General features: G+C 43.8%; 2 protein-coding genes across 2 annotated transcripts in view; one reads left to right on the top strand and one right to left on the bottom strand.

Annotated features, from left to right (window-relative positions):
- The window catches only part of LOC126100573 (hatching enzyme 1.2-like), a 98,596-nt gene extending 79,993 nt beyond the window's left edge, over nt 1-18,603 (top strand). Inside the window, exons 5-6 of the mRNA XM_049911192.1 lie at nt 1,943-2,076; nt 17,848-18,603. Coding sequence (XP_049767149.1) covers nt 1,943-2,076; nt 17,848-17,958 — 245 coding nt within the window. The 3' untranslated portion in view covers nt 17,959-18,603. The remainder of the gene's footprint in view (nt 1-1,942; nt 2,077-17,847) is intronic.
- A 170-nt stretch (nt 18,604-18,773) lies between these two features.
- LOC126100575 (uncharacterized) overlaps nt 18,774-27,085 on the bottom strand; it is a 57,927-nt gene continuing 49,615 nt past the window's right edge. Inside the window, exons 6-7 of the mRNA XM_049911193.1 lie at nt 21,965-22,029; nt 18,774-19,044 (exon numbers count right to left, since the gene is read on the bottom strand). Of these exons, the coding sequence (XP_049767150.1) occupies nt 18,985-19,044; nt 21,965-22,029 (125 nt within the window). The 3' untranslated portion in view covers nt 18,774-18,984. The remainder of the gene's footprint in view (nt 19,045-21,964; nt 22,030-27,085) is intronic.

The raw sequence follows: 27,085 nt of genomic DNA, 5'->3' as shown, positions 1-27,085 counted from the left end.
TCGTCGAGGGGACACTGAATAGTGCACGGTACATCCAAACCGTCATCGAACCCATCGTTCTACCATTCCTAGACCGGCAAGGGAACTTGCTGTTCCAACAGGACAATGCACGTCCGCATGTATCCCGTGCCACCCAACGTGCTCTAGAAGGTGTAAGTCAACTACCCTGGCCAGCAAGATCTCCGGATCTGTCCCCCATTGAGCATGTTTGGGGCTGGATGAAGCGTCGTCTCACGCGGTCTGCACGTCCAGCACGAACGCTGGTCCAACTGAGGCGCCAGGTGGAAATGGCATGGCAAGCCGTTCCACAGGACTACATCCAGCATCTCTACGATCGTCTCCATGGGAGAATAGCAGCCTGCATTGCTGCGAAAGATGGATATACACTGTACTAGTGCCGACATTGTGCATGCTCTGTTGCCTGTGTCTATGTGCCTGTGGTTCTGTCAGTGTGATCATGTGATGTATCTGACCCCAGGAATGTGTCAATAAAGTTTCCCCTTCCTGGGACAATGAATTCACGGTGTTCTTATTTCTATTTCCAGGAGTGTACAATGGAAGGGGCATCCCAAGGAACTGATTCAACGACTTGTAAATTAATGATCTACCAGAGGCTGAAAATACCGCTTCAGCTGTGAACTTTCTTTTTTATTTATCAGTCGTTAAAACACGACTGGTTTCGGGTCTTACACGCTCATCTTCAGGTGTTACAACTTTGTGCTATGACACGGAGCGCAGCGAGGAAAGAGCGGTGCGCTAGCGGGTGATACACCGCTGCTGTACTCGTCCACCGTGGCGCTCGGGGTCATAGCACCAAGTTAGAACAGCTAATGATGGGCGTGTAAGAATCCGAAACCAGTCGTGTTTTAACTGCTGATAAATAAAAAAAACTTTACAACTGAAGCGGTATTTTCAACCTCTACTACAGCGCTCAGTTGCGGATGTTCCTCCACCACGATGTTTTCAGTGATCTACGTTTTATTTATGTTTCTAAATGTCAAAATGACATTATACGTTGTGATGTATATATTTTTGATAATAAACACGTTAATTAAAACTTAAAGTTCAAATCTCCCTTGAATCTTTCCTGCGTCACAAATGGGGGTTTCCATGAAATAAAACTCGACATTCAAATGATCTTCGATAATTATCTTTAAAATCGTGGTTATTGGTAATAATACGTCGCCCCTTATGCCTCTTACAATTTGTATCTAACATTGTATTTTGTCCTATCCCTCCTCTGTTCCGAGTTAACCCCACTAAACCTAAAACATATTAACTTATTTGACCTTCATTGTACCTTGCTACGACTTTGAATAATGTATAATTTTGTAAGTAAAGTTTGCCACTCTTTTCATATCTTAAATAAAATATCACGGTTACCATTTAAGAAAAAAACACCTTACTCTCCAAATCACCTTGAAAATCACGATCAAGGCCGCGGCCATTAGTAGGGTTATCCTCTTTGCCCCCTACAACCTTATGTTGTATATCGTTTCTATACCGAGTTATTCCTCATTATGGATTAAAATGGTCCACTCCGTATATAAGTTTAGAGCAGTGAAATGATTGATAAGTACAGTAAATTCCCTACTTTCCACATCAATATAACTTAAGGTGGAGGGCTGGGTTCGCTAAGGACTCCTCCACAGAATCCAAAGTGAACGGCTGTCCACCACTGGAAACTATGTATTTAAATTCTACTTCGGGTTCTTTTCCAGAACCCTTGCGCCAGTGCCCCCTCTCTGCGAAAACGACGGAAGTCAGTACAGTGGGAAAGTGCTTACTAAGCGTCTTCTTCCACACATGACCAGCCTGTAGTAGTGCCGTAAATCACTCCTCGAAGCTGTTTCTGTACGTTGTGTTGTTGCATATATTGCTTTACATAAAACATTTTTTTTCATATGAGGAACTTCTATTCATTAACGCACATTTTTTTCAGGTCGCGAGCTGAACTTCAAGAAGTCGACGAAAGAGGAAACCTTCGCTTATGGAGTGAAGTACGACTACAACAGTGTCATGCACTATTCTGCGAATGCCTTCTCCATCAATGGGCAGCCCACGATCGTGCCAGCAGTAAGTTGAAAATTAATTGTGCCTCCAGTACGGGCCTCTATAACTTTCTCGTGTACCGACAGGCATTTTGAATTAGTTTCGGAAGAAAGACATTTTTGCATTACTCATGCTAAAGATGTTACAACAACTGCTTTGCACCTTTCAAAACGAGCGCGATTTGATTTGGCAGGTAATTTTTCTTCATTTGGCTCTTTTACGAGGTGACAATTATTGAACCATATGAAATAAAATCGTCATGATTTCTGAACGGTTTCCATTAGGACGTTCAAACTGCACGATTGGCCGCGGAGCATGACGGGAACTAGTATGCGCATGCGTGCCCGCCTTGTTGAGTCGGCCACTTTCATTTGGATGGTTTCGTCAATAAGCAAAATTGGTGTATTTGAGGGACTGAGAAGGCGCATATCGCGATCGAGAAGTCTCTTCACCCTCAACGGGTGACTTAGTGGTGTGCAATGTCCACGCAAGGAATAATCGGTGCTATAAACCTTGATGGCACGGTGACTACCGAACGATACGTGAAGGTTTTGGAAGATGACTTCATCCTCATTCCATTAGCCAAAGTGATCCGCCGCTCGTGGTCTCGCTTACCGAGCACGTGGTCCCAGGTTCGATTCTCGGCGGGGTCAGGGATTTTCACCTTCCCCGAGATGACTGGGTGTTGTAGTGTCGTCTTCATCATCATCATTCATCCCCATTACGGTCAGAGGAAGGCAACGGCAAATCACCTCCATTAGGACCTTGCCTAGTACGGCGGTGCGGGTCTCCCGCATTGTTCCCCTACACTCTGTCAAGAAGCGTGGGACTTCATTTCGATTTTCACCCAAAGTGACCCTGATTTCGACAATATGTGGTTCCTGCAATACGGAGTTCGACTACAACGAAGCATGAGAGTGTTTAATGTCCTGGAGCAACCTCTGGGGTACGGAGAGGCCATTGGCATGGGCCTCGAATGGCCACCATATTCTCCGAGTCTGAACACATGCGACTCCTTTTTGTGGGGCTATATTAAAGACAAGGAGTACAGCGATAACCCCAAAACCATTGCTGAGCTGAAAACAACCATTCAGGAGGTAATAGACAGCATCTATGTTCCGACATTTCTGCGGGTCATGCAGAACTTCGCTATTCGTCTGCGTCACATCATCGCCAATGATGGCAGGCATATCGAACATGTCGTATATCTCTGGTGAAGTTTACATGTCGAATGAAGTATGTGAACACCGTAGTTTGTAATTAATTTATGTTTTTTCATATAGTTCAATAATTATCAGCCTGTATGTTCTTCTCTGTTGTCTGTTATCACCTTTACAGGTATCTTTTATCACAAACTTGAGTAGCTCCAGAAAATGAGATGCACACAATTTATGGTTTGTAGCTACGCTGAGCAGTCAGGATATTACGTCGGTGCAGCCTAATATTATACTATCACTTTACGAATCACAGTTCCTGATATGCGTTACGCAAGTCTTTGATATGTATCAATAGTAGATACCATCAGACATCTACGCGTCAGTCAAACAATTTCTGGATGTCAAAGAGATAAGAGTTTATTATCCTAATAGGGTCCCAGCTGACACCCAGACATCTTCCGTAAGATCCATAACCGCGGGTCTGGGAACCAAAATATCAACAGGTATTCATCATATCCCTGAAACCTCAAGAGCACTGTTCTCTTTGTAGCATGTTTTAGTGAAAACTTTGTCTGTTGGGGAAGACACACTGCTCTGCAAAACTTATGGACGAGCTAGATACAGTAACATAACGTGTTAACTACTCGGCGTAAATGAATTAAAGCGCAGGAGCATGTTGTCTGAAGGTCTTCCAGTCATGCGCAGAAAGCTGGCGTGAGGTCAGCTTGAGTATGGCACCAAATGTGGGTGGCTCCGCAACCCGAGGCAACTGAAGAAATGGCAAAATACAGTGGATATACATCAGCGAGCAGTTATGGTGCACTGTAGTGGTTTCATTACAACCTGGCCAAACACAACATTTGGATGACTTCAGAATCATCGGGAAACCGGGGTTGCAACCACATTTAACAGAATTGCAGGGCACGCAATTTCACGCTCCGCAGTGACACAGTTACTGCATAGGGATAGCCTCTTTGCTCGACGACACACCCATCGGCGGCACCCTTTGCGATGGTGCCAACAGTATAGCGACTGGACCAACGAGTAGTGGGCTCACATGCTCTTCTCGGACGAGAGCAGATTCAGACTGAGTAGTGATTCTGGATGTACTGTCATTCGGCGGGAGGTGGGAGCTCGCATTGCACCAAGGAACATTGTCCAACACGGTAATTTTGGTGGAGGCTCCTTACAAATAATGCAGCAAGAAACAGAGTCCAGCCAGCACAATCTCAAGAAAGATTAAGGCTCGCTGTACTAGCATGAACGATGGTGTCGCAGCCAAGAGACTCCACGTGCAAGTAGGGTGTCTGGCTACCGTCGGCCGTCCTATATTGCGGCGGCAGAAGGCGTTCATAGTCCAGAACCAGTGGAAGCGAGCCACAGCGGGAGCGCACCATTGGATCTGCCCGATCCAGAGTGACAGCTGACGGTATCAGACGCTAACTTGAAATTCCGTTGCCATCTTAAAGAAGCCCTTAGGTAGTACCGATATTTGGTACCATACAGGATACATCATAAAACCTTGCGACTTCAGTGTAATTATTGTCTTCGAATAAGAGCGTCGTTTCATTTCGTGGCACTACGAATTTCTTTACTTTACTGCAGTAATTCTTTCTACGTATGGTCAAAGTGTCACCGAGCTATGTTACTTGACAGTGACACATGCGGAAGTTACTTTCGTCTTGTAATTTTGTAGTCCACTATATTAGCTATACCGAGATTCAAGTTATCCACAATACTTACACTTGTTTATGGCCTTCGAAGCCTATGTTGAACAGGCATTATTATGGAGGATGGCATATAATGATCGTAGTTTTTATTACAGTAAGAGTGACAGTGTCATGAGAATAATACAACAGAATACAATGTCGTGGAGTTCGGTTTCCAGAAAAGTCCCGCGATAAGTGCAATCCGAATCCCTTCAGCCTCCTCCACTTCCGTATTTCTATCTCGCTTACATCACCTTTTTTCACGCATTATCTTTACAAAGCAGCTAACCCAATTTTCAGGAGGGGGCGTAGTCATTCGATGCCTTGTTATCCACCAGCGGTCACACCATCGTACATCTTCTTCCGATGTGTACTAATGACGTCAGCACGTTACCATCCGACAAGCCCTACATCTACATCTACATCTACGTGATTGCTATTCACAATAAAGTGCCTGGCACAGGGTTCAATGAACCACCTTCAAGCGGTCTCTCTACCGTTCCACTCTCGAACGGCACGCGGGAAAAACGAGCGCTTAAATTTTCCTGTGCGAACCCTGATTTCTCTTATTTTATCGTGATGACCATTTCTCCCTATGTAGGTGGACGCCAACAGAATGTTTTCGCAATCGGAGGAGAAAACTGGTGATTGAAATTTCATGAGAAGATCCCGTCGCAACGAAAAACGCCTTTGTTTTAACGATTGCCACTCCAATTCACGTACCATGTCTGTGGCACTATCTCCCCTATTTCGCGATAACACAAAACGAGCTGCCCTTCTTTGTACTTTTTCGATGTCATCCGTCAGTCCCACCTGATGCGGATTCCACACCGCACAGAATAGGGCGGACAAGCGTGGTGTAAGCAGTCTCTTTAGCAGACCTGCTGCACCTTCTAAGTGTTCCGCCAATGAATCACAGTCTTTGGTTTGCTCTACCCACAATATTATCTATGAGATCGTTCCAATTAAGGTTATTTGTAATTGTAATCCCTAAGTATTTAGTTGAATTTACAGCCTTCAGATTTGTGTGACCTATCGCGTAATCGAAATTTAGCTGGTTTCTTTTAGTACTCATGTGAACACACTTTTCCTTATTCAGGGTCAATTGCCACTTTTCGGACCATACAGATATCTAAATCGTTTTGCAAGTCGCTTTAATCATCTGATGACTTTACAAGACGGTAATCTGCAAACAATCTAAGACGGCTAATCAGATTGTCTCCTATGTCGTTAATATGGATCAGGAATCCTGTTCCTTGTTCACTGGACCATGACATACGTTTCCTTCAGAATCAATTAAATGCTGTTTACCCCCGTTCTCCACAATGATTTCCTTTTATCACTGGTATCAGTTGAGTACATATCTTACTAGACCATGTGACCTCAGAGAGTCGTAAAATCGCTGTACACGGAAGGGGCCATATAACTGGACCTTTGAATCAAATCGCTATGCGCGCCGCGGAGACTTCCTCCCTGCTCCGTCCCAACCGACTTACTACGTGCAGCACGCAGACAGCATTGAAATAGCTGCTCAGTCAAAACCACACAAGCTACACACGGTTCCACGAAAACACTGCCACAAGCAACTTGAACAGTACCAAAACCAGTCACTGTGAAACAACTAGGAGGGATCACAAGTCGACACACACAGAGAACCCGCAAGCGGTCAGCGACTAAATACACGTCGTCCGATGAGACGAGAGACCGAACGACCAACCTAGGTCGTCCCTAGTGAAGTCATGTGTGCCGGCAACGGTCGGGTGAGTCATGTCTGTCCGGACCTTACTGCTGCTCCATCCCCACTGAACTCCCGACACACGACGACCCGGAAATACTATCGGTCGCTCCAAAGATAGTACGACAGTGCTCTTATCGATAAGCGCTGCTGCTGCCACTCACGGGCCGGCAAGTCAGCAACTTAGTGGCGCCATTAAATCGAATAGATTGTTGGTTGGTTGGTTTGGGGAAGGAGACCAGACAGCGTGGTCATCGGTCTCATCGGATTAGGGAAGGATGGGGAAGGAAGTCGGCCGTGCCCTTTCAGAGGAACCATCCCGGCATTGGCCTGGAGTGATTTAGGGAAATCACGGAAAACCTAAATCAGGATGGCCGGACGCGGGATTGAACCGTCGTCCTCCCGAATGCGAGTCCAGTGTATAACCACTGCGCCACCTCGCTCGGTAAATCGAATAGAGACAGGAGTACCGCCAAGACAAGATATCAAGCAATAAACGGCATGAACACGAGCCGCACACTGCTCAATCACAAAAGGCGGAACATGATTCTTAGTAGGATATGTGATAACTACAGGCGGCAATGCGTGTTCTGCTAAGTGCTCCCATACCGACTATAGAGTTGGCAAGGATCTTTTGCGTGTGTTCGCCACTACGATTGACAAGAGCTGGATGGTCATGTATTTTGACTTGCTGCAATACGTCTCGTCGACGCAACCCAAACGTGCTCGATGGGATTTAAGTCGGCGGAATGGGCAGGTCACTCCATTCAGTGAATATCCTGTCGTTCCTAGAGCTCCTCAGCCTGTGCAGTTTGTTGCACTGTCATTTATAAAAATGAGGTCAGGGCCGAATTCACCCTCAAGACGCACATGTAGAAGGACTACAGTGTCACAATAACGGTGCTCCGTGAGTGTACCATACTCAAAGATTCGAAGCTCACTGCACCCATGAAACATTATGCCTCCCCACACCGTAACACCTGGACAACCAAAACGATAATGTTCGACAATGTTCTTGGATGGTCGCTGTATGGGAGTCCGTAATGCACCCAGGAACATTGTCGAACATTATTGTTTTTGTGGACCAGGTATTACGCTGTTTCCAGGCGTGATGCAGCATGGGAGTACTGACTTCCAAATCTTTGAAGACGGTACACTCGAACGTCAACGTTATTGTGACACTGTACTCCTTCATCATCTGCGTCTTTTCTGAGGTTCATTCAGCCCTGACTTCATTTTTATAGATTACTGTGCGTGACCTCATCGAAAAGCACGGGTGAGCTCCTCCTGGAACGAGAGGATATCCGGCGAATGGACTGACCTGCCCGTTACCCCTCCTTTATTCCTATCGCACACTTGTGTGATGCATAGGAGAGATGTACGGTATGACGTCCTTATGCATTAACGATCATTCACTTCGGTGAACTCTTTAGCATCCTTACTGTTCTCATGTTGGCATGAATTGCTGTCCATGGTGACAACACCCCCTATCAAAAATGTTGCGCATTTTGTGGTGTCTAGGTGTCCATAAAACGTCGCGGTGACTACAGTGTAATTATTATCTTGAAATAAAAGTGTCATTTCTGTTTGTCTCATTGCATGCTTCTTTCAGCTGCCTTCTGTACTGTATTGTAGTAGTTCTTTCTATATGGTACAAGTTTAATTGAGCTATATTACTTCGCAGTCATACATCAAACGGAAGTTATTTTTTCCCTTATGTTTAGCACAGCAATGATTTTATGTGCGGACACAATATGTTGGTTGTGACTAAATCTAAAGTGGCCTCCATGACTTTTTAATGTTTGTAATATACTAGCAATCATTTTTGCTCAGTACCTACATTTCCAAAGGTTCCTACTGTGATGAATCACTCTTAACACACTAACCTGGCACTAGATAAGCAATCTGTCCTCATAAACAGCAGTATTTTAGCACAACCATTCAGTTTACAGGCCGCCCGGTGTGGCTGTGCGGGTCTAGGCGCTTCAGTCTGGAACCGCGTGACCGCAACGGTAGGTTCGAATCCTGCCTCGGGCATGGATGTGTGTGATGTCCTTAGGTTAGTTAGGTTTAAGTAGTTCTAAGTTCTAGGGGACTGATGACCACAGATATTAAGTCCCATAGTGCTCAGAGCCATTTGAACCAGCCATTCAGTTTACAGTCCGCTAATAACTCACGAGTAGTCAGTTTTACGAGGTCCGATAACAGGTTGTTACGTACTTGCGGACTAAAGTTGAAGTCGAGACGAGTGTACGGAGATCTACGCGAAAACCATTCAGCAAAGTCTAAGGTAAGATCTCGACTACCGAGATAAAAAGACCTGAAATCTTTCGGCATTTTCATCCTTGCTAAATAGGTAAAAAGAACCGCAGCCGGTAGGAATATTACAATTCTCAACACTACCATCAGCTGTAATTTCATTATCAATCTATTAACATCCGCTTTCGAAGATACACTTCACCATCATTAGGCCCTAAAAGTAACACGAAAACAGCAACATTAACACCATCATGACGTCAAAAGCAAAACTAAATCTCGAATTAAAATATTTAATACGTAGTCACTGTATTCTTTAAAAGCGAACTATACAGGGTGGTCCATTGATAGAGACCGGGCCAAATATCTCACGAAATAAGAATCAAACGAGAAAACTACAGAGAACGAAACTCGTCTAGCTTGAAGGGGGAAACCAGATGGCTCTGTGGTTGGCCCGCTAGATGGCCCGCTAGATGGCCCGCTAGATGGCGAATATCAACTGCGTTTTTTAAATAGGAACCCCCATTTTTTATTACATATTCGTGTAGTACGTAAAGAAATATGAATGTTTTATTTGGACCACTTTTTTCGCTTTGTGATAGATGGAGCTGTAATAAACGTATAAGTACGTGGTATCACGTAACATTCCGCAATCCCCTCACCCCCTGGTTGCTCCTCTCCTCTCCCAACCCCGCCCCCTGCCGCGCCTTCACCGTTGTGTCCCCCTACCCTCCATCTCTACACCCTACATCTCCTTTCCCAAGGTGGCTTCCATCAACTCCCCCTCCCGGATGATGCCCTCTCTCCCTCCATTTATCCCTCCAATCAACTCTGATCCTCACTCCCCCTCCTTTCCTCTGTCCATTCCCTGGGCTCCCTCTTCCCCCCTTCCGTCCTGTTTTCTCCCCACTAAACCTCTCCCTACCTCCCTTCTCCCCTCCCCCCTTTTGTATTCCCCTCCTCTGCCTACCCCACTCCCTGTCGCGTCTGCCCAGCGCCCCCCACCCCTCTTATGGGTCATCATCCTCCATCAGCTCCTTTCCGGCTCCCCCCTTTTTTATTTTCCCATCATCAGTCCAGTTTCCCCCCACCTGTTCTCGGCTGTGGTATGTCACATTTGCCAACTTTTTAGTGCAGTGTTCCAGTGACTGTTCAGTGTTGTTCGTCTTTCTCGTGTTGCGAACAGAAACCATGCTGTCGCTGGGTGTGAATTTTATGTCTTTTGCGAACAGAAACCAGACTGTCGCCGTGTTTTTTTAATTGTCTGTCTATTGTTTTACCTGTCTGCTTTGTATGTATTTTCTTAGCGTCCTCATCCCTCTGTTCTTTGTTTTAAGTTCCACGATTTCTTTTCGCCATGTTACTCTTTAAGTCTCCGATTTTATCGCCTGTTTTTATTATTAATTCTCTTCATCTTTCTAACAAAGTCTGTAGGCTGAAGAGCGGCATACTAAGCTGCTGCCAGCCCGCCCCCTTCGGGGGGAATGGAAATTCAATAAAGGAAAAAAAATAACATTCCGCCAGTGCGGACGGTATTTGCTTCGCGATACATTACCCGTGTTAAAATGGACCGTTTACCAATTGCGGAAAAGGTCGATATCGTGTTGATGTATGGCTATTGTGATCAAAATGTCCAACGGGCGTGTGCTATGTATGCTGCTCGGTATCCTGGACGACATCATCCAAGGGTCCGGACCGTTCGCCGGATAGTTACGTTATTCAAGAAAACAGGAAGTGTTCAGCCACATGTGAAACGTCAACCACGACCTGCAACAAATGATGATGCCCAAATAGGTGTTTTAGCTGCTGTCACTGCTAATCGGCACACCAGTAGCAGACAAATTGCGCGAGAATCGGGAATCTCAAAAACGTCGGTGTTGAGAATGCTACATCAACATCGATTGCACTCGTACCATGTGTCTATGCACCAGGAATTGTATGGGGACGACTTTGAACGTCGTGTACAGTTCTGCCACTGAGCACAAGAGAAATTACGGGAAGATGACAGATTTTTTGCACGCGTTCTATTTACTGACGAAGCGTCATTCACCAACAGCGGTAACGTAAACCGGCATAATATGCACTATTGGGCAACAGAAAATTCACGGTGGCTGCGACAAGTGGAACATCAGCGATCATGGCGGGTTAATGTACGGTGCGGCATTATGGGAGGAAGGATAATTGGCCCCCGTTTTATCGACGGCAATCTAAATGATGCAATGTATGCTGATTTCCTACGTAATGTTCTACCGATGTTACTACAAGATGTTTCACTGCATGACAGAATGGCGATGTACTTCCAACATGATGGATATCCGTCACATAGCTCGCGTGCGGTTGAAGTGGTATTGAATAGCATATTTCATGACAGGTGGATTGTTCGTCGAAGCACCATACCATGGCCCGCACGTTCACCGGATCTGACGTCCCCGGATTTCTTTCTGTGGGGAAAGTTGAAGGATATTGGCTATCGTGATCCAACGACAACGCCTGAGAACATGCGTCAGCGCATTGTCAATGCATGTGGGAACATTACGGACGGCGAATTGCTCGCTGTTGAGAGGAATGTCGTTACACGTATTGACAAATGCGCTGAGGATGACGGACATCATTTTGAGCATTTATTGCATTAATGTGGTTCCCCGCTTCAAGCTACACAAGTTTCGTTCTTTGTGGATTTTTCGTTTGACACTTATTTCGTGAGATATTTGGCCGGGTCACGATCAATGGACCATCCTGTATACAACGTGGATGAATGTATTGAATATCGTTATGTTGTACTCCATGGCAGTACTTCTATGCACACGGTCACCAATAGTAAAATCTTCGGTCGACAATGCTGTTTAACAATTTATCAACACTAGTGACTGGCATTGTGAAAGGTTCGGTTACGGGCTAACGACTCCAGTCCGTCACAAACAATCGACGGTTAGCCTTTGACAAAGCCAACCTCTCCTGCTGTCGAAACGTTGGAAAAAGTTTTAAACATAGATCGGCCGAAGATCCCGAGACAAGAGTTAACAGTCATTACGTCAACACAAAAAAAGATTTGATAATGGAGATTGTTGTACATGGAGGATCGTGTGTCCATATACGAGCACACAACGTTTCCTGGTCAGTGTTTCACTCTGATTTTAGAATCACATCAAGGAATGAGCACTAGTAACCACTATAAGCAGTTTTCGGAATTTTGTACAGTTTTTGGCATTGTGTAGCATTTGGAAAGATTACGTTCTACATATTTATGTGCTGTATAATATAAAACGCTGTTTGGAGAATATTGTTAATTCTTCAGCTGGAGACGTTAGGTAAGAAAATTGCTATATATTTTAAACTAGTTACATAACGCCTGGACGGTTAAAGCATAGTTCGTCAGTCGTACGCAATCTTATACTTTGAAAAGGATGGAGGATTTCTACCATGAAACACGCGACATGTCCAAACGAACTGAGTTTCTTTAATGTCTCAACAGTTTTCCCTGGCTTTAAAATCGAAATTTATGTTAGTTCCCAATAGCAACTGTTTCAAAATGTTTCTAATTTGTACCTAATTTTCGATAGTATTTTTCTTAATTTGATTTCACTTACTGATTATTGGTGTATAGTAGATTTTATCGATTGCAACACATAAAATTGTGAAGAATAGTTGTTGCGACTCAAATTTAAAAGTGTTACAATCGATAAAATCTAGTATACACCGATGACAGTAATAAGAGTCGACGAGCATGAAAGGAAAGCAGACGTTGAGAAGGGAATGAGGCATGGTTGTAACCTATGCCCGATATTATTCAATCTACATACTGAGCAAGCATTGAAGGAGACCAAAAAAAAAAAAAAAAACCTGAGTTGGAATTAAAGTCCAGGAAGAAAAAGTAAAAACGTTGAGGTTTGCGATGACACTGACAGCAAATGACTTGGAATGGACTGTGTCTTGAAAGGAGAATATAAGATGAAAATCAACAAAAGAAAATAGAGGATACTTGAATGCAGTCAAATTAAATCAGGCGATGCTGCGGGAATTACATTAAGAAAAGAATAAAGTAGTAGATGAATTTTGCTATTATGGCAGAAATAACTCATGGTGGTCGACGTAGAGAGGATATAAAATGTAGACTGGCAATGGAAAGAAAAGCGTTTCTGAAGAAGAGAAATTTGTTAAAATCGAGCACAGATTTAAGTGTCAGGAAGTCTTTTCTGATAGTATTTGTGTGGAGCATAGCCATGTATGCAAGTGAAGCATGGACGATAAACGGTTTAGACAAGAGAGAGTAGAAGCTTTTGAAATGTAGTGCTTCACAAGAAAGCTGAAGATTAGGTGGGCAGATCACGTAACTAATGAGGATGTACTGAACAGAATTGGGGAAAAAAGAAATGTGTGGCACAAACTGACTAGAAGAAGGCCGTGGTTGACAGGACACATTCTGAGACATCAAGCGATCACCAATTTAGTACTGGAGGGAAGCGGAGAGGGGCGTAAAAATCGTACAGGGAAACCAAGAGATGAGTATAGTAGCTGCAGATGTAGACAGTAAGCAGATTCAGAATATGTACGTTGCAGTAGTTACTCGATGAAGAGGGTTGCGCAGGACAGTGCGTCATGGAGAGCTGCATCAAATCACTCTGCGAACTGAAGGCCACAACACAACATTCGTTTCTAGGTATATGACCATGCCGAACCTCGGAACAATTTTTCAAATTTGGAAAAATCATACTTTTGCAGAGTAATTTTCGTAATTTCAGAAAAAGACTGCCGCTACATGAAGTGAATACTATCATTTCAAAAGGAAATGAGAACGTATGTTAATCTTGTGTTACGTAAAGTCTGAAGAATGTTCCAAGGTACCACGCTCCCCCCTAGTGTATAAAATAAATCAACGTAGCAAACCACTCTGTCCCAAAGCTCCATGAGCATGACAAAACCGAAGTTAAAGATGATTAAAGCGAGGCAGAAGTACTCATTTCCGTCTGCCTAAATTTCAGCACCGAGAAAGATCGTGAAGCAGATCCTGCTTTCGATCGTCAGCCAAATAGGGAAATAGTAAAACTCGTCTCTACGACTGCGGAAGCCCTGGATCTTTAATGGTACCTGTTAGACCATTGACAGCCAAGCTTCTTTGCCCAAGGGCCAATACTGACGTTGACTCCTCCACCACCTTCTCTAGTGTTTGTTATATGTCGGCACGATTCGGAACAGTTTTGACACTGCAGTTGTCTGATGAAGTATTGTTTTGTTGTCTGTACGAGCAGATGAGTAATTTGTTAATAACAGTAACTGCACTTATATTTAATTGCATTGCAGTCAACCGGTGCAACATTGTACCACTTTCTTCCACCGTCATTCAAGTTAACTTTTGGTCAGTACTTTATCTAATGCTCTGGATCCACTGTAGACCTGTCAAATGAAAATCAGACGTTAATTCAGTATTGCAGGTTTACTTTGAAACAACAAGGTATTTGTATTGACCAGACATTGTTCAATTTCATAAAACGTATTCGCAGTTCCGAATATGATCCACCTCCAGCTGGATAATGAGATGACGACAATGGGCTTTTGTGGCGGACCGGCACTTGAGTCTGCACTTTCGCTTTACGCGAGCGCTCGCTTCGGCTATCCGAGCACTACTCACTGCCAGACCGAAACTTTCGCACCTATACTCGTATATCTCGTTAATATGATTCCCGTACAGGGGAGACATTTTATTTTTAAGTCGCAAGCCCGATATCGTCTGAATACGAAACTGCAGTACTTGTGTTGTGTAGAAGTGCTTCTGCACAACACAGCTAATGCAGTTTGGTATTGTTCAATTTCGATCGCTCTCGTCAGAAGGGCTCTTTACAGCCGACGCAATTAAAGAATAATCACAAGCCTAAGAGTTTTTAGAAAGGTGAAAAGAGAATTACAATACGAACTAGAAATCACAGAGGTACTTTCAGTACAAAATTAAGCAAGTAAATGGAACACCAGCCATTTGAAACGAAGATAGTAAGCGGTATAAAGATAAACTGACTGGTAAAAAGCTGCTCGACTAACTGTATGCAATATGAGACACGATAAAAAAAAGCTAACTAAGTATTTTGGGTATCATTTTTGTCTTGCTCACTGCACTGTATTACAACAACTTGAATTTAATGTTCCTTGTCACAAACAAATACCATATTTGGAGATGACCATCTGTGTAATCGCATTCACCAACAGATGTTACTTCCATGCAAAAATTTGCACCATAGCACCTGACCATAAGAGTCTCGCACGTCCGTTAGTTAACAATACTGGAAGACAAGCAATAAAACTTTACCTTTCTCACGTCCTCAAATCCTGCAACGGTCGCATTACTTACCTATCTGCATCTGTGGTATGAGGAAAACGTCATTAGTTCGCGGCCGAATTATCAGCTTCAATTAAAATTGAGCAGTCATAAAACGTTACTGTCTCCGTAAGTATTTTTGTTTGTTACTGATTAGGAAACTCTGCATCGCACTCCCCTCACATTTAGTGGTAAAATGGAAAACAGATCAAGCGTGAAAACAGGAAGAAGGTGCACTCAACTGTGAAAAAGAAGCAAAATAGAAACAGTGAACGGTCTAAGTTAAAGCTGTGCAACAACAAGCGAATCGCAATACCCACCGCGTCGTGATTGTGTGGGCACGGTGTCGGACTACGACGTGGGAGATCCGTCTTCAAACCTCCCTCGTGCCCATTTTTTTTTACATACTTATGAACTATCTGTCTGGTCATTGACATGTCTGTTCTCCTTCTGTAGTCTTGGAAATTGTCATACTATACATAGCTTATAGAATACGAGTCATTGGTAAGAATGTACTGCCGTCGCAAGTGAATCTGATGAAAAGTGAGAGCAGGCTAAATGATGCATAGACCTTTTACAGAAATGAAAACAACAGATAAACGGGGATGAACTATGTTACAACAAACGACATCAAGAGTAAAAAATTCCAAAACGATACGCAAGAGTCATAACATATGGTACTTGTGTAGCCGCGCGTGGTTAGCCGAGCGGTCTCAGGCGCTGCAGTCATGGACTGTGCGGCTGGCCCTGGCGAAGGTTCGAGTCCTCCCTCGGGCATGGGTGTGTGTGTTTGTCCTTAAGATAATTTAGGTTGTGTGTAAGCTTAGGGACTGATGACCTTAGCAGTTAAGTCCCATAAGATTTCACACACATCTGAACATTTTTGGTACTTGTGTAGAACAAATAGAAGACACGCACGTCTGGAGGTTCCTACCTCATACCTCGCTGTTGCAAAAGGACTTTTCATCACAACACAGAGTGAGGTGGCGCAGTGGCTAGCACACTGGACTCGCATTGGGGGGGGACGACGGTTCGAACCCGCGTCTGGCCATCCTGACTTAGGTTTTCCGTGATTTCCCTAAATCTCTTCAGGCAAATGCCGGGATGGTTCCTTTGAAATGGCACGGTTGACTTCCTTCGCCATGCTTCCCTATCAGAGGGGACCGATGACCTAGTCTCCGTCCCTGATCCAACCAACCAGAACCACGACACAAATTTGAATACAGCGAACAGACACGTCAATGACCAGATGGAAAATTCATAATTTTGTGGAGAAAAAATAATGTGGGGCACGAGGTAGATTTGAACCTAGACCTCGTCCTTCGCACTCCAATGCCGTGTTCAAATAACCACGAAGACGTTGCTGTCCAAATGCACTCGTTATTGTGCATCTTGAACTTGTACCGTTCACTGCTTCTGTTTTGCTTCTTTTCTCACAGTTCGATACACCTTCCTGCTGTCTTTATGCTTGATCTGTGTTCAATTTTTGATCCATTATCCACTGGGCCATCTTACCGCGAAATCTGAGGCGTTTGCGATGGGGAGTTTCCCTTGTAAGCAGGAAAAGTACACTCTTCAAGAAGCACCTAACATTAATTGACTTATTTGGGCTCGTCTGTTACTTGCTAAATGCATATTATTGGCTGAGAACTGCGCGCCCCACAAATACTTTATTTGGGCCATATGCGGCTCTCGCAGCGCAGTTTGATGACCTCTGTGTAAGACTCTACATCTGACAAACGAAATAGTAGGCTCCTCTTCCGTCAAAAATTTATCGTAGGCCATTGGAACAACGGAGGTTCCATCATGATAAGATGCCCAGAGGGCTATGTGAACTGTCTTACTTCATCACTTAGTACGCCACCTTCCCTTCAGTGTTTTTCTCTTCCTCGATCTCAATCTCCCGCGCTCTGAGAGTGTTGGCGCAGTCCCTAGGATAATGGACTCACATTTGGGAGGAGTCGGGTTCCTGGCGCTGCAGTCCGGAACCGCGGGACTGCTACGGTCGCAGGTTCGAATCCTGCCTCGGGCATGGGTGTGTGTGATGTCCTTAGGTTAGTTAGGTTTAAGTAGTTCTAAGTTCTAGGGGACTTATGACCTAAGATGTTGAGTCCCATAGTGCTCAGAGCCATTTGAACCATTTTTGAGGAGTCGGGTTCCAGTCCTCGCCATCCAGAATTGGGTTTCCAAAATTTTTTCCTCTGTTTCTTAAGGCAAATGGTGGTACGGTTTCTTTAAAATTGACACGGCCAATTTCCTTTCCGGTGCTTGACAGTCCGAACTTGTGGTCTGTTTTCTAAGACCCCATCCTCTACGTAGTTAAACGTCCTTTGTTTCCTCTTCGCTTTGCCGGCCGAAGTGGCCGCGCGGTTCTAGCGCTGCAGTCTGGAACCGCGAGACCGCTACGGTCGCAGGTTCGAATCCTGCCTCGGGCATGGATGTTTGTGATGTCCTTAGGTTAGTTAGGTTTAACTAGTTCTAAGTTCTAGGGGACTAATGACCTCAGCAGTTGTGTCCCATAGTGCTCAGAGCCATTTGAACTTTGAGCCTCTTCGCTTCCTCCCTTCCTCGTTTCTCAATCACTCAGCTCCCTTCTTTTCATTTTGTCCTCTACTTTATCTCGTTTGTTCGCAGGAGAGCAAGGCGAAGCTGGGTCAGCGTAAAGGTCTGAGCAAGGGCGACCTACGTAAGATCAACGGCATGTACAAGAAGGAGTGTCAGAAGCGCAAGTCATCCAAGGCTTAATCTGGGGAAAACTTCTACGTGCGGGCAACTGGGTCCGTTCCATTCCACGTGGATCATCTGAGCAGCCCAACAGCCTTTCAAGCTGTTGTCTCGTCGGCGTTAAAGACTGCGCCTTCACGTCGCATATTATGTTAGATGTCTCTCTAATCATTTTGTTGCTTTCCAGACTGTTAGGGGATACACATAAATGGAACAGTTGCAGTACAGTGTAATCACATCTGTAACTGTCTCTAAAACAGAGCAGACGCCTTTACCACATTATCTTTGCGTTTTGTGACAGTGTTACCTATGTGAGAAAACTATAAAACGAAGTTCGAATAATTGACTGCAGCGAGTGTGCAGAATGCTTGAGACTGTTACTCACCACAAGCATTTAAACGAGACATATTTACACAACATGGATGTGTTACTGATCGTTGTGATTCTTCGGTAGGGCCTGTCACGTTCGTTGAAATATCAGTTAATTTGCATCTATCTTATTATTTTTTTTATTTTGCGTTTCAAGGATTGATACCGGGTGAATCGACTGCGAAATGGCTCAATGAGTTTCGTGAGAGGCGAGACGCAAGTCCACATCATTGTTGGTCCATAATGTGTGTGTTATAATTAATCTACTTTGTATAAAACATCTACAGCTTATCTTACCTGTTCTTGCTTGCTTTCGTAGGATAATGAAGGTTTAGGAAGTCATTTACACGTGTAAGACGTAAATGCACGAAGCAGTTTTGTTGCAGTTAATGTCGATTAATAGTGCCAACAATTTTTTATGTCGCATCAAAAATTCATGAAACTTTAATTGAATTTTAAATAAGTATTTAACATGTATTATTGCACTTGAGTAATGATTGTCATACCACAAAGATCTATTTTACTGTATACTGGTTTGTATTTTTATAAATAAAATAAATACACTGAATTCATGTTTTGACTCCATTCTTTGCTAAAATTTCACAAGTACTGGCGTTCACAGCACGGACACTTATTTTGGGGCCAGACAGTCATCCTGTAACTGGAACTACCTCTTCGTCACTGATATAGTGCAAATAAGTTGGGATCGTCGAACTTCTCATCAGAGTTGTCGGGGAACTGGAATATAAACAAAAAGAAGAGAATCAGCTTACGAATTTGATGCATTATGATTGGCAACTACATGATGATGCTGTTAAGTCCCATAGGCTCAGAGCCATTTTGAGCAACTACATGAACAATTTATAGATGTACATTTAGTTTTAATTGTACAAAGGCTGTGAGTTATTACTGGGGATAAATTTCCAATAACTGAAACTTAGACTGGTTTGCGTCACTGATATAGTGCCAAAAACCTGGAATCATCGCTCTCCTCGTCAGATTTGTTGAGGAACTGGAATGTGTACCAGAAGAATTGAACTCCGCCTGAACAGGCCATGAAGGCACAACGGCACCGACCGGCCGCCGTGTCGTCCTCAGACCACAGGCGTCACTGGATGCCGATATGGTGGGGCATGTGGTCAGCACACCGCTCTCCCTACCGTATGTCAGTTTACGAGACCGGAGCCGCTGCTTCTCAGTCAAGCAGCTCCTCAGTTGACCTCACAATGGCTGAGTGCACACCCTCCCCGCCCTCCCCCCCCCCCCCCTTGCCAACAGCGCCAATCCAAGTGGTAGCCCAGCTTTCCAGCGCTTAATTTTGGTAATCTGGGGGACCACTGTTACCGATTCGGCAGGGCCTCGTATAAAATTGACGCATTGCGATTGCCACTATTTATTTTCCATTTCATTTGATTATCTATGATCGGATTCAGGTGTTTTCACACGCATCTGCAGAATGCACACAATTGCATTCGCACTGCATTTAAAATAGATAGGAGGCCACACGTTTGCCCTCAACACTCGGCACTACTTCTTTCTTCTTCATACACACAGACACACAGACACACACACACAAACACACACACACACACACACACACACACACACACACACCAGCACCACCACCAACACCAAAACCACTACAAATACGACCTCTACCACACACAAACATACATAGTTTTAATATCAATGAATGACATTGCCTCATAAATAAATGTAAAATACACTCCTGGAAATGGAAAAAAGAACACATTGACACCGGTGTGTCAGACCCACCATACTTGCTCCGGACACTGCGAGAGGGCTGTACAAGCAATGATCACACGCACGGCACAGCGGACACACCAGGAACCGCGGTGTTGGCCGTCGAATGGCGCTAGCTGCGCAGCATTTGTGCACCGCCGCCGTCAGTGTCAGCCAGTTTGCCGTGGCATACGGAGCTCCATCGCAGTCTTTAACACTGGTAGCATGCCGCGACAGCGTGGACGTGAACCGTATGTGCAGTTGACGGACTTTGAGCGAGGGCGTATAGTGGGCATGCGGGAGGCCGGGTGGACGTACCGCCGAATTGCTCAACACGTGGGGCGTGAGGTCTCCACAGTACATCGATGTTGTCGCCAGTGGTCGGCGGAAGGTGCACGTGCCCGTCGACCTGGGACCGGACCGCAGCGACGCACGGATGCACGCCAAGACCGTAGGATCCTACGCAGTGCCGTAGGGGACCGCACCGCCACTTCCCAGCAAATTAGGGACACTGTTGCTCCTGGGGTATCGGCGAGGACCATTCGCAACCGTCTCCATGAAGCTGGGCTACGGTCCCGCACACCGTTAGGCCGTCTTCCGCTCACGCCCCAACATCGTGCAGCCCGCCTCCAGTGGTGTCGCGACAGGCGTGAATGGAGGGACGAATGGAGACGTGTCGTCTTCAGCGATGAGAGTCGCTTCTGCCTTGGTGCCAATGATGGTCGTATGCGTGTTTGGCGCCGTGCAGGTGAGCGCCACAATCAGGACTGCATACGACCGAGGCACACAGGGCCAACACCCGGCATCATGGTGTGGGGAGCGATCTCCTACACTGGCCGTACACCACTGGTGATCGTCGAGGGGACACTGAATAGTGCACGGTACATCCAAACCTTCATCAAACCCATCGTTCTACCATTCCTAGACTGGCAAGGGAACTTGCTGTTCCAACAGGACAATGCACGTCCGCATGTATCCCGTGCCACCCAACGTGCTCTAGAAGGTGTAAGTCAACTACCCTGGCCAGCAAGATCTCCGGATCTGTCCCCCATTGAGCATGTTTGGGACTGGATGAAGCGTCGTCTCACGCGGTCTGCACGTCCAGCACGAACGCTGGTCCAACTGAGGCGCCAGGTGGAAATGGCATGGCAAGCCGTTCCACAGGACTACATACAGCATCTCTACGATCGTCTCCATGCGAGAATAGCAGCCTGCATTGCTGCGAAAGGTGGATATACACTGTACTAGTGCCGACATTGTGCATGCTCTGTTGCCTGTGTCTATGTGCCTGTGGTTCTGTCAGTGTGATCATGTGATGTATCTGACCCCAGGAATGTGTCAATAAAGTTTCCCCTTCCTGGGACAATGAATTCACGGTGTTCTTATTTCAATTTCCAGGAGTGTAGTTACAACCCATCAGGTTCCCACCAATATTTTTGAGTGAAAAGTATTTAACTGGAAGAAGCTGCGATTCTGAAATGAGTCGAATTTGAAATAGCCGCTGTACTCTGTAGAATAAATGGAAAAACATGTGTAGAATAAATGGCGGAAACCATTTATGTAGAATAAATGGCGGAAACCATTTATAAGTCTGATAGGTTTGATGTTACAGCATAGCCTCATGCATTGCTGTATATCGTATGGATCTAAATAAGTAGCAACCGTAAGCACATCTGAAAACACCCGAAATCGGCCAGTGCCAATGAAATAGTACTGAAAACCTAAATACTGCCTTTTTAGCGCAAATTCATCATCAGTTATAGATATTACAATAACTCTATTCCCAAATCCTTTACGCAAAATATCATGTTATGAACCACATTCAACAGCTGTTTACAGTAATGTCAGCTCCATTATGGAAAGTAATATACTGAATTAAAGCTGTAAGTTAGTAGGATAGTTACTACGTTCTCACCTTGGTCACCTCGCCCCAGAAGCATTCCGTAAATCGATAGGCCCGCTCACATTTTTCCGATGAGCCTGGAACAATAAAACCAACGAAATCAGTTAGGAATTTATATTACATGCAAGTTTTATTTCTTCTGCATTGATTACAGATTTTTGGAAAACTAAAGAATACCAGTTGTACTATGGCGTCAGCTGTAAATGAAAACTCTGGGTGTGGTAGTGTAGGACTCTGAAGGCTATACACTATTGAGTAAAGTGTCTTAACGGACTCCGCGTTTGGAAACTCGGCCCGCATGTAATTGCTACAAATTTACCACGTTGCTTCTACGATAAGTAATGCAATAATCAGCATTTCGTCCATTGATCGGGTGCTATGAAACAGCAACTCATCTGACAAGGGGGGCACACGGCAATCGGATTTTCGTAATTTTTTATGTTTATGATGCATATGGTTCAGAACTCAAATATACCTCCCCCAAAGCAGTTTTCTGCAATTCTCAAAAATACTCGAAAACACGGACTTCGAAGTTTTCGGGCCGTTTTTAAAATACTAAATTAAGATGATGTTCTTACGACAAGCAGCGTGGCTATATGATAGGCGCTGACGTGCTGGGACCTGGGTTCGAATCCTGCTAGAATCAAATTTTAAAACAAGCATTCTATGAGCATTTATGTAAAGCGTAAAATACAGGAAGACAGAAAAAAATTAATACGTATTTTTCTAACTATACAGTCTTGGTTAACAATCTTTTATAAAAGATCGGCAATTAAGAAATTTTGTTCATAATGAAAGCTGAATTTTAGTGTGCAATATACAATTATAAATAAGAAGACGTAAATTTTTTTTTTACCGATTGTTAGATCCGTTAACTGGCATATATGTGATGAATTTTATATTTAAGTGAAGATGGTATTCGAACTGAAAGAAAAAAAAACCGAAAAAATAGAGATGGAGTGATTACCATCTTTGGCGCCTAATGTTTTCTAGGCTTCACGGAAATGGTCGTAGAACACGCACCTTTATTTAAAAATTTGATTCGACGTTGAATTCAAACCATACCACAACCCTCACATACAGCAAGCGAACACTCTACCACAGGTTATTACTCGTCAACAAATACGAACCTTATTTCAGCATATGAAACATGTGTGGAAAACTCCAAAGTCGATTTATTCGAGAATTTTGTAGAGTTGCATCGCAGTGCTTTGAGAGAGCTTCATGTGCTATAAATACAAAAATATTGCAAAAATCCGATTGCTATGTGGTTCCCTTATGAGCACCTTACCGTGGTCAAAGTAGGAACCAAGTAGCGTAAATGGAAACGTTTACTTAATTGACAGCTTTCGACTCGCTGAAAGAATGATGTGTTGTTTCGAGCCTCGTACAGGGTTAGTAAACAATGAAGACACGAAAGAACGACGATGATAAAGAAAATTCATATAGTTTCCTGAATTACAAAGAGGTTGTATTGTGGACCTGCAGAAGATTGTATGTAGAGTGGAAATGTCAAACGTTCTAACTGACAAATCTCACATTTGTCAGGAGAATAAAAAAATTATATTACGCTTTTTATACGTAATTTATGTGTACCCAAAAAACTGAGAAGATATTCTGATAAAATAGTATTATGCTGCTAATAGTATTATGCTGCTGAAGGTGGTAGGGGTAAATTACAGGGAGCGAAAAGCTATTTACAATTTGTACAGAAACCAGATTGCAGTTATAAGAGACGAGGGACATCAAAGGGAAGCAGTGGTTTGGAAGGGAGTGAGACAGGGTTGTAGCCTCTCCCCGATGTTATTCAATCTGTATATTGAGCAAGCAGTGAATGAAACAAAAGAAAAATTCGGAGTATGTATTAAAATCCATGGAGAAGAAATAAAAACCTTGAGGTTCGCCGATGACAGTGTAATTCTGTCAGAGACAGCAAATGACTTGGAAGAGCAGTTGAACGGAATGGGTAGTGTCTTGAAAGGAGAATATAAGATGAACATCAACAAAAGCAAAACGAGGATAATGGAATGTAGTCGAATTAAGTCGGATGATGCTGAGAGAATTAGATTAGAAAATGAGACACTTAAAGTAGTAAAGGAGTTTTGCTATTTGGGGAGCAAAATAACTGATGATAGTCGAATTAGAGAGGATATAAAATGTAGACTGGCAATGGCAAGGAAAGCATTTCTGAAGAAGAGAAATTTGTTAACATCGAGTATAGATTTAAATGTCAAGAAGAATGCTGAAGATTAGATGGGTAGATCACATAACTAATGAGGAAGTGTTGAATAGGATTGGGGAGAAGAGAAGTGTGTGGCACAACTTGACTAGAAGAAGGGATCGGTTGGTAGGATATGTTCTGAGGCGTCAAGGGATCACCAGTTTAGTATCGGAGGGCAGTGTAATGGGTAGAAATCGTAGAGGGAGACCAAGAGACGAATACACTAAGCAGATTCAGAAGGATGTAGGTTGCAGTAGGTACTGGGAGATGAAGAGGCTTGCACAGGATAGAGTAACGTGGAGAGCTGCGTCAAACCAGTCTCAGGACTGAAGACCACAACAACAACAACAACAACATGCTGCTCATCCATTACTGCAACGAATAATGAGACTAATTAAAAAATAAATAACTTATTAAGAAAGTTTTGAGCGCTGTATCAGGGTACTAACTGGTTAAAGTGCCAATAAGAAAGTTTTTGTTTAAAGAGCCATTAAAACTGGTTTTATTTCTGATAACGCAAGTACAAAAACGCAGCAGCAATGTTTTAATTAGTAGAACTGTACTGAACAAAAACCATTTGTAATATGTTTTAATTTTTATGATGGAATAACTAAATTAAATTCAAGAAAACAATCTTTGAAAATGTATATCTATTTCTTACGCAACTCCATTCTTGGGTTCCGGTCTTGCAAATTTTACTGTAGAACTATCTGTAATGTTGGGGAAGAAATGGTAACGTCATCAACAGTTCATTCCGTTTTCCGACTGATAAACATGGTTGGTGTTTCAGATGAAGTAAGACATGGCATACATCAGCCGTTGTCTTTATTCTTTTGAATACACTGACGTTTCTCCATTCTTCATTTTCAGAATTTTCAGAAAGTTTACGAGATGGATGAGTATGAGTCTCTTTGATCATACTACTTTTTATTTTCTGTATCCGCCTAAGGTCTGAGGACGACTCGGCGGGCGGTCGGCACCACTGGGTCTTCAAGGCCTGTCCGGAGGGTGTTTTTTAGTTCGTAAGCGTGAGGAGAAATCGTACACGAATTTTTTTTTTAAATTTGAACTTTTTCTTACAGTGTAAACATGAGTGAATCAAAATGTTTGTAGTCACTTTCTATGTATTATTTCTACTCGTTCATGTCCTTATGTACGTCTGTTATGTTACTATGTTAATTTTGAGATTTACTGCCATTTTGAAATTTACCAACAAAGACTATCTCATTCAAATAATATACAGTGTAAGTTTCGTTAGAAGTAGTTATTTTTCATATTTCGCAAGTGAGTTATCGAAAATATTGCGTACAGCTGTGTAAGTAGGCTGTTTATGTTTTCTTATCGGCAACGTTACGTAGCGCTCGGTATGAAAATCACTGGCTGTGCTGTGTACAGTCTGTGGCTAGTTTGCATTGTTGTCTGCCATTGTAGTGTTGGGCAGCGGCAGCTGGATGTGAACAGCGCGTAGCGTTGCGCAGTTGGAGGTGAGCCGCCAGCAGTGGTGGATGTGGGGGGAGAGATGGCGGAGTTTTGAAATTTGTAACACTGGATGTCATGAACTACTACATATATTATGACTTTTGATGATATTAAGGTAAATACATTGTTTGTTCTCTATTAAAATCTTTCATTTGCTAACTATCCCTATTAGTAGTTAGTGCCTTCCGTAGTTTGAATCTTTTATTTAGCTGGCAGTAGTGGCGCTCGCTGTATTGCAGTAGTTCGAGTAATGAAGATTTTTGTGAGGTAAGTAATTTGTGAAAGGTATAGTTTAATGTTTGTCAGGGCCATTCTTTTGTAGGGATTTTTGATAGTCAGATTGCGTTGCGCTAAAAATATTGTGTGTCAGTTTAAGCACAGTCATGTATAATTGTTCTAAGGGGACGTTTCAGCTGAAACGAAAAAGTATCGGACAACAGTTCTGACTTCAAGAATAGTTAACTGCTAACTCCAACGCTTAGGAAATGACGACATGGTTGCCTTTTGACTGTAAAATTATTTATTTCTCCGTATGGCCAATATGAAATGGGAATAATTGTGCATTAGGATGTGCCAGAATCTAAAAACCATCTGAAATACATTCTAAGACAAAAAAAGACGCGCCTTGAAAGACTTATCCGACTGAGACGGAAATCGGTAGATGTGAGGTACTAACCAAACGATTAAAGTTTCAGACAAAAATGCATCATTCATTCAAGAGAAACACCTTATCCATGGAGTTATTCAGTTTGACATTGATTGATCGAGTTGCTTATGTCCTCCTAAGGGATATAGCGCCAATTTCTGTACAGTTACCAAGTTATATCATCAAAACCCCGAGCTGGCTGGAGGCCCCTGCCCGTCATGCTCCGAACGTTCTCAACCAGGGAGAGATCCGGCGACCTTGTTGGTCAAAGTCTCTAGACATGCCTTCATCGGAGTTCAGTTTGTAGCGGGACTCATCACTGAAAACAGTTCTGTTCCAGTCAATAAGATTCCAGGCAGAAGATGTGTCTGAACACGCCAGACACACAGAAAATGGTGGGATACCAACCTGTCGTCCACCATACGGCCCGCCGAACAGAGTGATGGTCTGTGGTGCCTTTTCTTTTCATAACAGGACCTCTTCGGTCGTCATCCGCGGCGCTCTTACAGCACAACGGTACGTCGACGATAATCTACGTCGTTATTTTTCTGCCCCGTATGGCAAGCCACCCTGTCTTACATTTCATCAGGATAGTGCCCGTCCGCACTGGACGAGAGTTAATGCTACTTGTCTTCGTGCTTCCCACACCCTACCTTGACCAGCAAGGTCGATGGATCTCCTCGACAACGAAAGTGTTTGGAGCACTATGCGCAGGGCCCTCCGATCATCTCGTGATTTTGACAATCTAACGCGCAAATTGGACAGAACCTGCCACGATATCCCTGAA

The sequence above is a fragment of the Schistocerca cancellata genome, chromosome 9, assembly GCF_023864275.1.
Source record: "Schistocerca cancellata isolate TAMUIC-IGC-003103 chromosome 9, iqSchCanc2.1, whole genome shotgun sequence".
NCBI classification, from domain to species: domain Eukaryota; kingdom Metazoa; phylum Arthropoda; class Insecta; order Orthoptera; family Acrididae; genus Schistocerca; species Schistocerca cancellata.
The sequence above is the reverse complement of the archived record's forward strand: the minus strand, read 5'-3'. Positions and strand labels throughout refer to the sequence as shown.